Genomic DNA, 18,972 nt, shown 5'->3' on the forward strand with positions numbered 1-18,972 from the left:
TACTAAAAGTAAAACATATTGCACATGTCTGTACCAAAAAAACTAATACCTTCCAAATTATGAAGAAACAATATGGGTTCCAATTTAAAATTAGAAAGATGAATATAGCCCAAAATATACTATGACATTTAGAAAAAATGCCATTTAATTTATTTTTTTAATTTTTGCAATCGGGCCATAAATAAAACTTGTACAGTGTCTGCCGTTTTTTAAAAAGCACCCTGTATATGTTCTAAATTGAGTCAGAAACTAAGACTAATGATGATTATAGACAGTATCATTAAAAGTAGAAGTAAGTCTTTTTGCACTAAGCCCAGAGATTGAAGGCCGAGCGAAGCGAGGCCGGCAATTGGGCAAAGCACAAAGGAACGAAAATTTGTACATGAACCATTCATTTTTTTATGCAGTTTCAGTTTCAATTTTCACACTTACGATTTTCAAATGTTAAAGCACCTAATTCTTTTGTTTCAGTATTATTAATACTTGAAGTTTCAATATTATTTGAATCATCTGATGTACTAGGTTTGTTGATATCTAATTTACTTTCAATTGATTCTTCTAAGTAGTCCTCTGCATCGGCCACAGAAATATCACCCCCATTGTCCTTTGACAAAGAGGCTGATGTGCGCCTGAGACAGTGACCTGTGTATTCATTACAGTTTGGGAGTTTCAAAAAAGCGGCTATTTCTCGTGGAGCAGACTCGATTTTATGTTTCCCCATAACCATATTTGCGCATTTACCGTTATGGTATTTTAACAAAAGTCTCTTTATGTCTATGTGCTTCCGAACGGAGATGTATTTTCTACAAATATTTAGGTAAAACTCCCCCAAAATGGTGAATGTTCGCGATTTATTGTTACTTTTAGTATCGTGAACTTTTACCAAGATGGCTGAGCCCAAATCTTCGATATCTTCCATTGTTAAATTGGTGATTTCGTTGCATCGACAAGCCCCAGACACACCTAATATCAATATAACCTTCAATCATAACTTATAATTCCTCCTTTAGGGAACCCCAAATTTTTACCTTTGTCGCCAGATACTTGTCATCAGGTGCGTTATGTAGAAAGTTGGCTACCTGTTGTTTTGACAGAATTTTCGTTTTTTTCGGTTGGTATCCCGAATTTTTTCTTTTTAAAAAAGCAAGTAGTTTGGTATAGTTCGCGAGTTGAATGTTGTGATTAATATTTAATTTCGCCTTTAACATCGAATATTGACTCCACAGTGTCGAACTTTTCAGGTTTTCGTTGTTTGACAAATGGTTGAAGTATGCCAACAAGATGTTTTCGGAGTAATGGGAATGTGAATGTCGTTCAGTCCAGTTCAAAAAACGCCGATAGGTGAAATCGTACACTTTTCGGGACTTTACTGGGATTAAATCCTGCAATTCCGGACGCATGCAAGGCATTTCGTTGTCAGTCAAATCGGACATACTTCGTTACTTGCTAAATATAACAAAAATTATAAAATTGATTAAAATGTTCGACATTTACCTTGAACAGCGAATGATTACAACTGTTCACGGTCACACTCTGTTTACTTTTTTAAAAAGTTGAACGGCCATCTTGCTGTTTCTGATTTTGACATCTGACAGCTGCACACATGGGCGACTCGTGTTACATCACAGTGATACCGGTTAAATATTGGGTAATAATTTTGCTATTTCACACTTTATCGTGACTTTTTTAAATATCTATAATTGAATTATTGAATAATTCGTGTAACTATTGATAAATAACGCGTAATTTCACCATTGGAATGCTTCAAATGACTTGATATTTGACTCGGTCGACCCGCCCATGGACATTTCAACTTCATCGATTTGAAGTCTTTCAACTCCGTTTACAAAAAAAGCCACTTCAATCGTTTTCTATAGATACATAAAGGCGCAATTTTCGACCGCTTCAAGAAGATAAAAAAACATTTCAGAATGCTAGACTTTTCGGCCCGACCCAAGGATGGTAGACGTAAAGGATTGCTCAGGCCTTTAATCGCGTCAAATACATGGGAGTTAATAGGAGCAAATATCAAATAATGCAAATAAAAGTGAATTATGACTTTTATTTGTTAAAATCGCTTTTGAATTTATAATGAAATTATTGTAGCTATAATTTGAGGTAATACAAAATAGAATTTTCTGTTTATTTGTGTCCAAAAATTGAGTAAATATGTTTTCTAATCGGGGTAATCAGACGCAATAATTCCAATAATTCATTGTTCTGTATTTTAATGATATATAAGACATTCAGAATAGGAACAAATTTTTTTACTTTTTATATTGACGGGTATTGTTTACGTTTTAAAATGCTCAAACAAAAATGATTTAATAAATAAATTGCCATTGAAATTTTTTGGTCACAAAGTCGTGAAAATATCAATAATATTCCTAGGTATACATACAAAATAGAAACTTTTTTTTTAACAATTTTATATGCAATAAATTTTATTGATAAATAATAATACAAAATAATGGATAATAGGTAAAAAAATGTAAAACAAAATAAACCATTTTTATAATAATGTAATGACTTTAAAGAAGAAAGAAATGAGCAAAACGACTTTCAACACAATATAAATTTTATTTCTTCAAATAAAAACATTTGGTAGCTGGACTAAACTTGAATTTTGAAACCAGTGTAGGTACAATCAAAATTCAGTGAAATGATATCACAAAGATTAAATTAATAATATTTGTTTTCTCTATTTGTCCACATGACTTAGAGATTATAAAAATAATACAATAGTAAAAAAATAATTTTGTAATTCTAAAATTATTGAAAAATAAAGAAATCACATAAATTAAAAATCAATTAACAATTTTATAACACCCCACGTTTATAATTTTAATACAAACAATACAGAATTTCTGTGGGTTACAAGATCAAAAATATGCTTGGGAAATTATACTGAAACACATTGTATCTGGTGTAATGTTAGCGATGCAAGTTTATAAAATATGCATCTACTTATAATACATTCATTTCTGTTTTAGATCAGAATAGGCTATGGAAATTTGGCGACTGTAGCTGTATGACAATAAAATAGCTTACTCTAGCCTAAAACAAAAATGAATGCATTATAAAAATTTGTTTCTTAGATTACGTTGATAATCATTGTTTGTGAAATGGAGCAAATTGAGCTACGAATCGAGTTGAACTTGTCAGCTCGTCTGCACCTGTTGACCCATTCCTTTCTCAAAAAATGAGATTGTCACCCATTTGTTTTGGTTTTATTTGGCTGCTGTTACAACCATATACAGCATACCATCTACCAGGCATATAGGGACGATATATGCACCACCTATTTAAATTTATTGGAGTTACTTTAAATATACTAAAATTTGCATTATTTCGTACTACATTTTTTTTGTACGATCTTAATATGCTCTAATATCATTAAAACACCAACAAAAACACGAAGCACTGCTGATGTAAACAATGTGGGCCAGTTGTGACGTCACGCAATGTGGTGGGGATGATGAAATACGGTTAACATTGCAGCATAGGGCCTGAGCAATCCTCTATGTCTACCATCCTTGGGCCCGACCGGCTTATGGGGCGTTTATTAGGTATTCTGTGGTTAAGCTGATGTCACAACAAAGGATGTACTTGGGATTTACAACACTACCTAGATTGGTCTTACTTGATATTTGTAGACTCAAGTAAAATTTTCTTATTTTCAACAGTTTAGTTTTAAATTTGAAGTGTTTATTTAATGGAAAAATAATGAAAACACAGGTAAATCTCGATAAATAGGAACTAATTGAAGGGGTTCTCCGGATTGTCGATTTTTCGGTTTACCGAATTAATTTTTTTCTTAATTAAAGTAACTGAAATACTAATTTTCATTAAAACATATGTAATAAAATATATAGATGGAGCATTATAAAAAAAATAACTTTTTCATAGTTCTGATTATCGAGTACTATTTATTGGAACTAAAGATTCGATAGATTTATTTTAGGTCTTACAAGACGTTCGGATTAATCTAATATGTATACGTACCAGTAACATTTTTTAAATCTTTTGATGTTGATGGGTCATTAGAAGCAATTTCCAATGAAGGGACACTTTCGGGCGTATTAGGTGATGTTTCCTCCGCATTCAACCGATCTTGTAAATTCTAAAAACAAGTTCAAAAATGAAAAATCACGTTGTGTCTATTTTTTAAATTTCATTTTATTATTAAGTATGCAGGGTGAGTCTGCTAAAAGTTAATTTGTATCTCAAAAACTAATAATCATACAGAATTCAGCGCTTTCGGTACTTTAATTGTTTTCTGTCCACCCGAGTGCTTTTTAATATTATAGGTAAAATGTGAAATATGATAAAGTATAGAAAATGTGACTTACCTTGTACTTACGAAGAGAAGCAATGTTCCCTTTGTTTTTCTTAGTACTAGACAAAGTTCTGCCATTACCTTTACTTCTGGCCATGTTTTAAAAGATCACTAAGCACAAACTTCACACAATAGCACAGCCAACTGATAAACAGTAATTAAAAATTGTCATAGTTTCGAACGTCTTATATTAACAGAAGCTTCCCCCTACTACTTTAGGGAGGTTACAATGTAAAGGGTTGGTGTTTTCTCTTTTAAATAACAATAACTATACTTTCCAAAAAATATAAATTTTATATCATATATATCATATTATTTCCTATATTTAAAATTCAAGTGTAAATTAGGTTAATTAATTAATTGTCAAAGTGACATATAGTTGTCATATAAATAAAACAACCAATGTAATAGGACTCAAAAAGCAGAGAAAAATTATTATAATAATATTAGTCCAAAATCAAGAGAAAAATGAACTTTTCTTTTTACTGAATCAGAATGAATAATAAAGTAGTCTTTTATCGTCTTTGAAAATAAAGTAATTTTTATCTACTGTAAATATTCAAGAAAATCTGGTAGGTGAGTACAACATAAAACGAAATATTATACACGACGATAAAGATTTCTTTATCGTCTTGTATAATAAATTACTATTCTTTGCAGTTTTGGCGCAAAATTAAAAATGAAATTTTTTTTCCTCTTTCAAAAAGAGACTAAAACTAAAACACAATGAAATCTAGGTTATCATTTCTGGGTAATAAGAAAAAAGGTTGCTTTCTAAATACCAGCCCTGGATAAAGAAAATATTAGACAAACAAGTTACCTATTGTAATATCAATAATAATTACTTGAAACCCCTAAATTACTATTAAGCGGCTAATCCTTTTTCTAGTTACAAGGTTAACTTTCTCCGATTTGGTGGCTAATCTCGACAAAATTCCTTTTTCAACGGAAACAAAAGTCAATACTGTTTTTATGTTATGTAAGATGAACAAGACTAACAAGAAAGTGAGAGGTGACAAGTCTAATAATTTTTAGCAGGTATCCCTGCACTTGGGTCTGTTACTCAGACCTCCCGGTCCCACTGTAAATCTTTCTCGGGATTTGTCTAATTATCTGCCATAAATCATCGTTCGAGAAATTTTGTGCTCCAACGAATTAGAATTGTCGCCATATCAAGCTTATTTTTAATAACAGAAAAAAAACTAAAAACACCAAGCTGTTTCAAATAAAAATCTCTACCGAATGGCCGAAGAGTTTTTTCATTTTGAAGCCTAGGTGTCTTTACAAGTGTTTTAGTACAAAAAGGTGTTTATTTAAGTAGCCGTAATTTGATAAGTATCAGATTTTTTAAAATTTTGTTTAGGCCATTTTGTAGATATCATTTCTAAGATACATTGAGTTTTTAATCGACGTTGATATCTTTTTAAATAACTTAATTACAGCCGCAATTCTTTTACATTGGAAACGCCATAAGAGAAATACGTTTAACCAAGTCTTAAATGTGAAACTGCCCTTAGTAGGAAATTTGACGTTAAAGGCTGCTTCACAGTGAACTTCCAGAAATGTCAAAATTTGATATCCACTTTTTGTTCTTTTGATATTTGCCTGCAATGCTATTTTTTTTTAATTAATCAATAGTTATCGTTCGGTTTGTAAATTTTTTTTTTCAAAAATTGTAACATCGCGGAAAACTCGGTAGCCTACATTTCTGTCATTTATTATTGTTGTCCCTAAAAAAAAACAATTGAATGTTTAAAGTCAAATTTACACAACTCAGTTTTTAAAAATTGACCACGACTATAGATAAAAACAGGCTGAAATGAATAAACCCAATCATTTTTTTTTCTTTTTCAATTGAAAAGTCTGTACAAGGATATAATTTATCATCGTGAAAAAACAATTACATATTTTAATTAGCACCTCCATTTTTAATGTTTACAGAATGCATTACATTATTATTTATAAAAAAAATATATTTTATACTTTTCTCAGTTGAAGGATTTTTGTAATTTTGTAACAACACCGGAGTTTTTAATAAAATTTTATTTTTTAGTTATTGATTACAAAACAGTGTAACCTTTTTGTTGTTATCACAGGTTACTAATAACGTGATTTTCATCCTCAAGTTGGCGTCAAATTTAAAATCTTAGTTTGGCAACCCCGACTCTCAAATTCAAATGTCAAACTTTTATAAATAACTCTTATTCATTCACATCATGATATAACAAATTAGAAGTATTACCAATAGTCAATGATGCCAATAGATTTTTTTGTAGACACTTGATATGTATGTTGTGTATTGAGTCACATTGTAGATAGGGGTGACCTGTGCTGATTTTAAAAATAAGTTGGCAACACTGAGCCTGAAGTACAGTTGCGGAATTAAAATTTCGGGCGGTATTTTTCTGTCACTTTAAAAAGTTTACTGTAAAGTACCCTTTACTGTCATGATGACTGACATTAGACAAACTTTTTTTTTTAAATAGTTAATAAACAATTTGTTTGTCTTAGGAAATTTATTAATTAAATTAAGTGTAATTAAATCATTGCTTTGATCTGCTGCCTACCCATTATTATACCACAAATCACTATTTTTGAAAGTAAATAAGTCAAAATGACATAAACAGGCAAGAGTAAAAAATTACGTTATTAATGTAAAGCTTGTTTTAGAGTTTACATTATGAAAATGACAATACTGGCCGAAATTTTAATTCCGCAACTGTATGTCTCATATCTTCTGTCTTCTCATTATTCAATGTTGCCAACTTATTTTTAAAATCGTAGGCTGAACGGATTTTTTCTGAAATACTATTTATTATTAAAAGATCAAAAGTTTTAAAAGGATCAATTTTTTCCAGATTTGAAAAATGTCAAGTGAAACAGAAACCAAACCCTGCGAACACCCTGACGCAGACTCTCTAGCTTGCGAAATGAAAAACTTCGAGATTGAAAAGCGAAAAGGTCGGGGGGCTGTCACTTCCGGTCTGACTCACGAATGTGGTGTTTTCGGGGCTATAGGATGTGGCGAATGGCCAACCACATTAGAAATTTCGCAAATTATTTGTTGGGGATTAGTTGCTCTCCAACACAGGTAAATTTCAATTAAGTGTGCTGTGACTGAAATTAAGTTCAGTGTTGCCAAATTAATTTCAAAATTTGTCAAATTGTCTCAGCCAACATGATTTTTTCCCTTCAGAGGCCAAGAATCAGCGGGAATCGTCACCAGCGAGGGCAAATGCTCGAAATACTTCAACATTGTCAAAGGCATGGGTCTTATCAGTAACATTTTCAACGACCAAGCGATCCGGACCCTAAAGGGCAGTATCGGGATTGGTCACACACGCTATTCGACAAGTGCCGCCTCCGAAGAGGTCAACTGTCAACCCTTCGTGGTACACACCCAACATGGGGCCCTCGCCGTGGCCCATAATGGCGAATTGGTTAATTGTGACAGTTTGAGGAAAATGGTCTTGGGTCGAGGAGTAGGTTTATCGACTCATTCTGACAGCGAATTGATAACACAAGCCTTGTGTTTGAATCCACCAGAAGGTGAATCGAATGGTCCCGATTGGCCGGCTAGGATCAAGCATTTAATGCAGTTGGCACCCCTGAGTTACTCGCTCGTGATTATGCTCAAGAACAAGATTTACGCCGTGAGGGACCCTTATGGGAATAGACCACTGTGTTTGGGGAAGATTTTACCGCAAAATGAGCGTAAGTGCAGTTTTTGCCGTCATGTGGGCAACACATTTGAATTTATAATTTTTTCCTCATACTCAATGTTTTCCATACTTTTATTAATACTACGGAGAACTACATCTTTAGGTATTGTCGTATCAACAAGAAATTACTCCCTAGGGTTGTGAATAGGTTGCCATAAATTTGGTTAGGTTGTATGGATAATTTAATTGATAGTTGACAGCAGGTTGACAGGAAACGTCAACCGACAACAACAAGGGGTAACCAACCTTAGGCATATAAAGCTACTTCTCACTTCTAGTTAGAAGCAACATGAAAAACGTAATTTTCCTAAAAAAAATCTGTATCCATAATTAATACATAGTTTCAGGCTTTTTTGAGTGGTTTGGCGCCTTTGACAATACTGTTTGAGCTTATGTTCATGATTTACTTACCTGAATTATTCCTAACTGTAGAATCAACCAATTTGGTGGTTTTTCGTTTTAAAGAATTTTCTTTTGTTCGATTTTGATGATTATATGATTCGAACTGTCACTTTTCCATTGTTCTTTGCATAAATTTTTGCCCTACATTTTTTTATTCGTACAAGCCCAACACTCCTCACCATGCTCTTTTAACACTTTCTTTTTTGTGAATTTAAAACCTTCATAAATTATTAAACGCTTTCCTCTATCACTTCGCGAAAATTCCATTTTAAGAACAGACTGAAAAAACTACAGATTTGTCAACAAGAAATTACCACCTAGGAATTTTTAGGTAAATTACGTTTTTCATGTTGTTTGTATAACTAGAATTTTCAGAAGTAATTTTGAATGCCTAGTGTTGGGGACCCCTTGTTGTTGACGGTTGACGTTTTCTGTCAACCTGCTGTTGAGTTATCTACACAAGCTGACAGGTGACTTAACCTAAATTTTTGACACAAGTTACGATATCCTATGTTTGTCATTACAAACCAAGCTAACCAAATTTATGACAACATATTTTCGAATTTCCCTAAATCCTAGGGAATAATTTCTTGTTGACATGGTAATATTTTCTTTGTAAATAGGGTGGGGGGATGGTGATGTACAGTTCCGGAATTAAAATTTAGGGCAGTATTTTTCTGTCACTTCAAAAAGTTTACTATAAAGTACCTTTTACTGTCATCATGATTGACATTTAAGAATTGAATTTTTCTGTCAGTGACGCTATTTTTGAAAGTAAATAAGTACCTAAGTCAAAATGACATAAACATAACAAAAATACAAAATGAGGTTATTAATGTAAAGGTTGTTTAGAGTTTAATACTGCCCAAAATTTTAATTTCGCAACTGTACGAGGGCACTTCACAAAGAAATCTACCCAGCTAGAAAATAAAAGACGAACAACAGTGTTGCCAGGTCTGGTGAAATTCCAGTAGATCTGGTGATTTTCATGTTAATCTGGTGATTTTTTTTGGAAAAATTCTAATATGAGGTGATTTTTTGGAAAAACTGTTGTAACGCTGCGGTTACAACAAAAAACGGCAATTTACTTCTGTTTTTGGTACATTTTTCAGCTAAAAACTACTTTGCAAAATTTCATAAAAAACAAGCCAAAAATGTTATTTTTTCCCTCTTTGAGTGTTTAAGCATGTTTTAGAGATAAAAAAATTGTGTGGTTTTATGAAACCACGATGCAATAAGTGAAACTCTTTTTCGGATTAATACACATCAATACACTGATCAAAACACACAAATACCGCGGAGCACTTGCACGAATGAGTAAGAATATAAATGCTACACGGTCAGCTGATACGAGCCTTGGGTGCCGCCATATTGGCCTTGGCTGCTCTGCCGAGCGCCTTTCACTTACCCCTACACCGCGGCCGGCTGTAATGCGACATGCGATAGATGGACGAAAAAATTTGAGGCGATAGAAAAAAAGGTATTGATACTATACTTTAAAGCGGAACAGTACCTGCATCTGGATTGTTGTCAAATTCGATGAATGGATTCGCATCATGCTGCATAAGCGGCAAAATTTCAAGGTCTTCTTCATTTTCATCAGGACGACATAATTTTCTGTACGCCTCAATAATTTTGTCAATATCTAAATTCGCTTCAAATTCTTCACGACAAGCTAAAATCAATTGTTCATTTTCTTCATAGATTTGATTAAATCGCATTTCATCCAGAATGTCCCTTTCTTCATTACGAAATGGAATGTACAAGGTAACCATTTCACGTTTGTAGTCTAACATTTGATTTGCCATATCGTAATGTCGATAGCGTACGATCCTTGGGGTTTTTCGACGATAATATACTTTTTCACTTTGCTGATTGACATTTTCTTCTTCTTCAATGTCTTCTTCATCTTCTGTATCCCAATTTTGGTATGTAATTTGAGGTCCCGACGGTTTTTTTCGAGCTTTGACTGCATACCAAGCAACAAACTGAATCAACGAAACATCTTCTAATTCTGCAGGTCGATTTTCGTATTTCTCGAAACAATTTTCTTTCCAAATATTGGTATCGTCATCAGGAAGCCGTTCTAATTCTTTTTCTGTTTTTCTGACACGATGACGTTCCAGAGGCCACATTGTAGGTATGAATTCAACTTTAAGTGTTGACTTAGACATTGGTTCCTTAAGGAGAAACCATGCTGCTTCTTGGCTGGACATTTCTATTGTATTTAAAATATTAGCACTCATATGTCTTGTCATTTCGACCAAATCTAAACTTGGATTTTCCTCCAAAAGATCCAATAGCTCCCGTTGGAGATTACTGATGCCTCGATTCGATTTGTTTACACACTCCACAACGTATGCAGCACAGGCATACTCATCTGGTATGTACTGGATATCCATGTTGGATTGCAAGTGGTGAAAAATGAATGGATTGAAGGAGTTATGCCATTTTTCATTGGGGTGACGTTTAACGAAAACCATTGACCGTAAAATTCCAGCGGACAGAATTTTATGATAATCTTCATCTGATGTTATGCTATTTTTATGATAAAAATCATCAATGTCATCGTAGTCGTTGTCTTCGAGATTTTGGTGTATTGTTTGATATCTTTTTTTATACTCATCATGAACGCGTTTCTCCCGATAAGTAGATTTAGCCAAAGGCTTAAGTAGTACAGTTGATCGACTAGGCATAAAAGGGGCATTGAATCTGCATTTCCGATTATTTTTATAACACGTAAAAGTGTGATGGTGTGTGACGAGATTAATAAGACCTGAGGACTCCGTGCTCGATACTGAAATTAAATCATCGATAAGCCGAATAGTAGAATCCATATCTGCCCCAAAAGCATCTTTAGGCGCCTCATTCAACCAAAGCAAAAAATGTGCATGAGGACTTCCTCTGTGTTGAAATTCAATCCTCTTGAAATAATGTTGAACATAATGCTTACCGAATGGGCTAACGGTTTTATTTTGAAGAATTGTCATTATTACAGTGATAAGTTTGTTGAAATAAATGGCGCATATGACAGCATCTTTATTTATTAACTCTGCCTTGACTTTATAATGCAACTGATCAACTTCTAAATCAGTGATCTCCGTGCCATGTTTCAATTTATACAATGTTTTCAAAAGCCATTTCCATGATATTTCATTGGCGCTCATTGTCAAAAACACCGTTGGCTTACCAAATTGCCTGATCATGGCAAAGAGGTCTTCTTTTCGACTTTCCCAATATTGTACTGAATTCGGTATGGATTTGAGAAAAACCAAGTTTGATTCAATACAACCATTAAGATAATCGGAAGATAATATTTGCTCTTTCGTTATGTTTATGCCTTGTTTCAAAGCAATGCTGATGTTTTCACTCATAATCTTCATGGCTAAGAAGAGCAAGTGGTGAGGAGTGACCCCTCGTCGATCAGAGCGCCGCAATTCACTTGTTGCAATCGAGTAAGCTGTGCAATTAACACCATCTTTGAATTCCCGAAATTGACCGTAGTAAATTGCTGGGAAAGATAATTCTTCCACATGAGAATCAAACAGACTAATAGGTCTTTTGTTCTCTTCTGGTGCAATTTCTAAATATTTATCCTCTGACCATAAAAGAGTATGCTGTTCAGCAATTAGACTATCACCAGTTTCAATTGGTTCAGCGAAATCGTCTAAAACAATGTCTGGATTTTCACTCTCATTGTTTAATTCCCTCAAGCTGATTTTAATGTCATAATGCTTATAAAGCGGAGTAGCCACAAGATAATTAAGCCAGTCTTTAACAACCCCCTTCTTTACCAGTCCTTGCAAATAACTAGATTTGTGCATTAATCGTTTTTTTATGTGTACATTTATACAATAATCGTCGTCTAGATTTCGAGGCAGTGTTTGGACCATGTTATTAACATCAACGGGCACATTGATAACTTGTCCAGTGATTCTATATTGTCCCTCGAGGTATCGCAACCGTCGAATTTGCATAAAAGGTAATCTGGGTGATATTAATCGCTCGGAAACTAAATCCAATTCAGGGAGATTCGGCTTAGGCGGATACTTAAACCCATTGTTCACGGCCAAATTCGGTATTTTTCCAACAACTAGCGACATTTTACAGGTCGCACACACGCGAATATCTTGCAAGGAGACAGTTGGGCATATTTGTCGCAAAATTGCACTGCACGATAAAGGCGGACTTTTCAAATCATTTTTGAACCATAGTCTATCACAAACAGTGCACGCAAAACCGAATGAGTTATTCTCAAATAAGTTTTCGAATAGATTATGAGCTCCATTATGTCTGATATACAACGTATAGATCGATGAGGGATCCTCTTCTGCTCGTATTATTCGTGCATTGAGTCTTTCTCGGTACCGACGACAGTATAAGCCTGCAGGAGTGCTGGAATTTGCGTCGTCGGTTGCATTTTCAGAAGCCTGTGATGAGGATTCATCGTTTGAAAAATCTTGAGTGTGATTTGAGGAGTTTTGGAAATCCTCTGCATCAGCAACTAATCCTCGACTTGTCTTCGTACTCGATTTTAGCTGCTTGCATTTTTGACGATACCTGCGACATCTTTCCGCATTTAGTTGTCTTTGATGCAAAATTTTTTCGGATACAGGGTCGCCACTTTGAATGATAGACGTATTATATCCAGAGCTCGACGCTGGACCCCTACTAGTACTCGGCATAACATCTGTTATCAGTCTACTATTTTTTTCCGGCGGCTCAAACTTTAGTTCGGCTTGTGATGATGACTGGAGGGCTAAATAAAATTAAATATATTGAATGGACCGGATATAAATTAACATACTTCAGGGCCGCCGCAAGAGGTTTCAACGCGTGCGTGCAAATTTGAATTTGGCGCCCTATTTTTTGTTAATAAAGTATGGGTATTTCTTTGTACCTATAAAAAATATATTCACAGAATTTTGTTAAGATTAAAAACTAAAGAGAATTTTTATTAAACTTGCTTATCAAGAAGTGTCAATAAATCAAAGTAATTAATTAAAAAGTATTTAAAATGTTGTTTTCTAGAGTGGAAATAATCAAATAAGTTTTACATTGAAAATTTTACTTAAAAAACTGTACTTTTCTAAATTTCATATTACCTATACAAGGTGATTCTTTTAGAGCCTACATTAGAAACTTTTTAACTTCTAATGCAGATAATAATTTTAAACTTTGTACACAACCCAAGTCGACTAGTCTAAGTTCAATTAAATTATTTTCAAAATGGCTGAACTTCCGGAACTACGAGAAATTGGCGCCAACTTTGAAATTTTAAATGGTACCCACTTAATTTTATTGCATTGTTGAATTCTCCTCTTTAAACTAAGTAAAATGTACCTAGTTGTTAGTACCTATCTGTCATAGTTTTTGACATATGTCAATTTTTTGGTCAAAATTTTCACTTGCAGGGGTTCATTCAAAACATCACAGGTCTTGAACCCTTTGCAATAAGTGAATATTTTTTTTGCATTCGATAACCAAAGATTCGAAAAGTTTTCTAGAATTTTCAAAATTGTCAACTGTCAAATTGCAAGGCTAGTATGATTTTTTTGAAAATGATCATTACCAAACAGCTATAACTCAGTTTTTTCAAATGAAATGACTCTATTTTCTCAACGGCAATCAAAAGTACATTAATTTGTAGAGGGACTTTTATCAACATGTCCTATACCTATCTCTTACAGTTTTTGAAATAATCACGAAAAACATGTTATAATTTTTATTTTTATAGTTAATCACATTGGCTTTGAAAAAATACAATAAAGATATACCATAATTAATACAGATATTCGATATGTTTACCATTTTCAAACAGTCCAAAATTCGATGGTGAACTGATTTGAGTGGCTTCCATTATTTCATTTGGTTGAAGATTATTAAATGCCGTCTCAATCCTTGCCTCAATTCTTCGTAATTCCGAATGGGTGTTGTGTAGACTAAATCTTTAATACGTATTGATCATTTTCCAAAGCCTACGTGATTGACTATAAAAATAAAAAACAAAAACATGTTTTTCGTGATTATTTCAGAAACTGTAAGAGATGGGTATAGGATATGTTGATAAAAGTCCTTCTAGAAATCGATGTACTTTCGCTTGCCGTTGAGAAAATGGGGTCATTTTATTTGAAAAAAACTGAGTTATAGCTGTTTGTTAAATATCATTTTCAAAAAATCATATAAGCTTTGCAATTTGACAGTTGACAATTTTGAACATTTTAGGAAACTCTTCGGACGTTTGCTTATCGAATGCAAAAAAAATTATTGACTTATCACAAACGGTTCAAGAGCTGTGATGTTTTTAATAAACCTCTGCAAATGAAAATTTTGAGCAAAAAATTGACGTATGTCAAAAACTATGACAGATAAGTTCTAATAACTAGATACATTTTACTCAGTTTGGAGAGGAGAATTCAAAAATGCAATCAAAATAAGTGGTTACCATTTAAAATTTCAAAGTTGGCGCCAATTTCTCGTAGTTCCGGAAGTTCAGCCATTTTTAAAATAATTTAATTGAACTTAGACTGGTCGATTTGAGATGTGTACCAAATTTTAAATTTCTATCTGCATTAGAAGTTAAAAAGTTTCTAATATAGGCCCTAAAAGAATCACCTTGTACAGTCCCGTTTAATCGAATTTGATAAGACCGAGAAGAGGACCAACGCTACGAAATAAAAATTCGGTTCAAGCTTTTATTTGAATGATATTTTGTAAAATGAAATATTAGATTCTGAAGAAAATTTACACTTTTTAAATTCCGCATCATTTATTTTGTTTAAAATATCAACTCAAATTGTGATGAAAACAACGAATACGATTTTGTAACAAAGGCATGTAAAGGAGTTTTATGGGTAGTAGCAATATTCCAAGAATCATCTTCAAATATTTTCATCAGAGTATAAAAAAGTCTACAGATATGATACCAAAATTGTTTAACTGCATCTATTCTGCTAGAAAAAAATTAAATTTCTTGAAATAATTTAAAAAAGTGATATAGTTTTATAGGAAACTTTACTACTTGTCACTTGCCTCCGCCCCCCTAATTAGAGTACACAATTTGTAATATCACCAATAGATTCATTCAAATTACGTTAGATGTAATCTTTTGTAAATTTATGTCCACCGGTTACTGAGATAATGGAAAAAAAGATCTTTTAGCATTTTTGGGTTCGCTTAGAAATCATTTCTGAACATAGGTCTTTAGATTTTTTTTCTTCTTTTGACGTAGGAGACCTGCCCCCAAAATCTTTCAATATTTTTTCCGGACATCCGGACCTCCAGTATGATGACTTTCTCCACATATTGTGTTGTACAGGGTGAATATAAAGTATGGAACCAAGCGGTTTTATTTTTAATCATTTGCCTCCAGAAAATAATAATTAATATAAATTAAAGTAATATAAAAAATGTGATCGTATTTTCAGAACGAAATTTTGTTTTGTTTTTGAGTTATGCGATTTTTTTTTGTCAAAAATTTTTTTTTTAAATTAAATATAAAGCAGATAGTTGTAATCCTTAGAGAATAGCTATTATGAGAAAAATTATTTTATAGTGGGTTGCCATTTAAAATTTTTTTTTTTTTTGTAGAACCCAAAAACAAAAGGAAATTTCGAAAAATTTTATTCTTGTTAAATCATCACATTTTTGTAGTACTTTATCACTCAATTAGTTTTTTCAAAAAATATATAGTTTAAGGAAAAAACGTTTGGTTCCATACTTTTTATTCACCTGGTAGTTTGTTTTAAATTATGTTTATGTATTTTAATTTTTTTGCATCTTTTGTGGTTTGAGTAATTCAATTTTTTTATTTATGATTTTATTAAAATTTGTTGCTCGTCTGGCGCCCCCTGGATATGGCGCCGCACGCCCTCCACCCCCGCTTGTGGCGGCCCTGTCAAGCATTCAAAATTAAGATTAATACATATGCACCAACAGAAAGTTCCAATAATTCTAATAAATTCACTAAAAAAATTAAAATAACTCACCAAGAGCCTTTTTCCTTTCCCTAAAAGCACGAACTCTCGCGGCATTCTGTCTCTTACGGCGTAAAATTAATTCATCGTCGGATATTTTCGCACTATTCTTGGTTTTTCCCCTGTTGACCGGTTTATTTGACTTACTAGCGGTATCGTTGTCCATCACGATCAAGTGGACAACATTTACATCAATACACTGATCAAAAGACACTTGCACGTATGATAAAAATATAAATGCTACACTGTCAGCTGATGCGAGCCATGGGCGCCGCCATATTGGCCTTGGCTGCTCTGTCAAGCGCCTATCACTTTACCCCTACTCCGCAGCCGGCTGTAATGCGACATGGATCAAGATTTATAAAGAAGGTTGTCTCGTAACTTTGCACCAATCACGTGTACGCATTATTCGCTCGAATTGACGTCACTGGAGTGACTTTAAAAATAGGATATGCAACGATACATATTATTAAGTTGAAAAACTAGAATTCCGTAAAATAAATACTGATAAAATATTTTTATTAAGGGTAAAATAAATAAAATATACAGGGTGCACCAGAACTCGCGCCCCAGAGAAAATTTTCAAGTAAGGTAAGATACCAGGAACATGAAAAAAATGTTTAAAAAATTCTATCTATCAAAAAATTTTGACATTTATTTTTTGACATTTGACATTTTTTTATATCTATTTAATGATACTGATGATCTTGTATATGTTTTTTTGACAATTATTTAGTAAAGGGACAAAAATGTTGCCAATAAAAGCCACAAATAACATTGAACAGAGTTACAATTTAGGATACAGCTCCTTTATTTCCTCTTTTAATAGCCTATAGCAAAAAAAAACTTGGAAAATTATTTTTCCAACAGAAATAAATAGACTCAAAGTGCAAACTTTAAACCCTCATAACTTCGAAATTTTTATAAATAAATTTTTTTCACATTTATTACATGTTCCTGGTATCTTACCTTATATGGCATTTTTCTGGGGCGCGAGTTCTGGCGCACCCTGTGTACATAGATAAAAAAATATAAATTTATTTTGTTAAAACTTGCAATATTTTAATTTATAGTTTTATTCATTTTTTTTTATTTGTCTGTCAGAAATTTTCTCGATAACTATTTATCGCCGAACACTGATTTATTTGTATATGACAGAAAATTAAATTTTCTTTCCAATGGTACCAAACATAGTTTTTCTCACTCCAAGTTACAAGGCAACCTTCTTACTTTATAAAACAAAAATTGAGGCGATGGAAAAAAGTTCACTTTAAAAACAAAACAATTTCAAAAACTTTCGTTTAAACAAGCTAAAAAGTTGCAAAATAAATGAAATTTTCTACTTACCAATTTTTTTCACTAAAATCTCAGGTTTTTTTGTGAGATTTCGCCAAAACAAACTAAAAAAGCAACCAATTACGTCGAAAATTGTATTATTTTTACATTTCTCGAGCGTTTTGGTACGTTTTTCAGCTAGAAACGCAATTATTTCGCAAAATTTTGTTAAAAACAAGCCAAAAACTCAACAAAATAGGCAAAAAATAATGTTATTTTTTGAATTTTTAAGCACGTTTTAGAGATAAAAAAATTTTAAAAATCGAAAAAGTTCGCTTAAACAGTTTTCCATACTTTTATTAATAGTTTCAACCTTTTCGTTTACTTTTGAGTGGTTGGCGCCTTTGACAACACTGTTTGAGGTTATGTCGATGATTTACTTACCTGAATTATTCTTAACTGTAGAATCAACCCATTTGGTGGCTTTTCGTGTTAAAGAATTTCCTTTTGTTCCATTTTCATGATTATGGTGATTGAGACTTCGAACTAACACTTTTCCATTGTTCTTTGCATAAATTTTTGCCCTACATTTTTTATTCGTACAAGCCCAACACTCCTCACCACGCGCTTTTAACACCTTCTTTTTTGTGTATTTAAAACCTTCACAAATCATTAAAGGCTTTCCTCTCTCACTTCGCGAAAATTCCATTTTAAGAACAGAGTGAAAAAACTATACTCCTTGTAAATAGGGTGAGGGGTGATGTACGAGGGCAGTTCACAAAGAAGTCTACCCAGCTAGAAAACCAAAGACGAACAACAGTGTTGTCAGGTCTGGTGAAATTCCACTAGATCTGGTGATTTCCATGTTAATCTGGTAAAAAATTAAATATCAGGTCATTTTTTGGAAATGAAGAAAATGTTGTAACGCTACGGTTACAACAAAAAACGGCAATTTACTTCTGTTTTTGGTACCTTTTTCGGCTAGAAACATAATTACTTTGCAAAATTTCATTAAAAACAAGCCAAAAATTCAACAAAACAGGCCAAAAATGGTGTTATTTTTTCCTTTTTTACTGTTTCAGCACGTTTTAAAGATAAAAACGAAATGATTTCACAAGCTAAAAAATAAACCAAAAAATCAACCAATTAAGTCGAAAATTATATTTTTCAGCTAGAAACGCAATTATTTCGCAATATTTTGTTAAAAACAAGGCAAAAATTCAACAAAACAAGCAAAAAATGATATTATTTTTATCTT

The 18,972-nt window shown here is 32.8% G+C and overlaps 2 protein-coding genes across 8 annotated transcripts in view; one reads left to right on the forward strand and one right to left on the reverse strand.

Moving 5' to 3' along the window:
- Window positions 1–18,438, reverse strand: part of LOC123009732 (multifunctional protein ADE2) — a 27,689-nt gene extending 9,251 nt beyond the window's left edge. The window contains exons 1-3 of one of the 7 annotated variants that reach the window (XM_044406227.1): window positions 1,495–1,654; window positions 1,029–1,446; window positions 433–979 (exon numbers count right to left, since the gene is read on the reverse strand). In XM_044406227.1, the coding sequence (XP_044262162.1) occupies window positions 433–979; window positions 1,029–1,433 (952 nt within the window). In that variant the 5' untranslated portion in view covers window positions 1,434–1,446; window positions 1,495–1,654. Of the gene's footprint in view, window positions 1–432; window positions 980–1,028; window positions 1,447–1,494; window positions 1,655–4,005; window positions 4,124–4,352; window positions 4,597–9,976; window positions 13,223–16,451; window positions 16,759–18,158 lie in introns of those variants that run through there. The other 6 variants (XM_044406226.1, XM_044406232.1, XM_044406233.1 and 3 more) reach the window with 6 other exon arrangements.
- Window positions 1–18,972, forward strand: part of LOC123009733 (amidophosphoribosyltransferase-like) — a 30,527-nt gene that overhangs the window by 6,649 nt on the left and 4,906 nt on the right. The window contains exons 2-3 of the mRNA XM_044406237.1: window positions 7,198–7,430; window positions 7,536–8,053. Of these exons, the coding sequence (XP_044262172.1) occupies window positions 7,207–7,430; window positions 7,536–8,053 (742 nt within the window). The 5' untranslated portion in view covers window positions 7,198–7,206. The remainder of the gene's footprint in view (window positions 1–7,197; window positions 7,431–7,535; window positions 8,054–18,972) is intronic.

This window comes from Tribolium madens, unplaced genomic scaffold (assembly GCF_015345945.1).
Source record: "Tribolium madens isolate multiple individuals breed KSU strain unplaced genomic scaffold, Tmad_KSU_1.1 Scaffold_7;HRSCAF=85;Tcas5.2_LG10, whole genome shotgun sequence".
Classification (NCBI taxonomy): Eukaryota; Metazoa; Arthropoda; class Insecta; order Coleoptera; family Tenebrionidae; genus Tribolium; species Tribolium madens.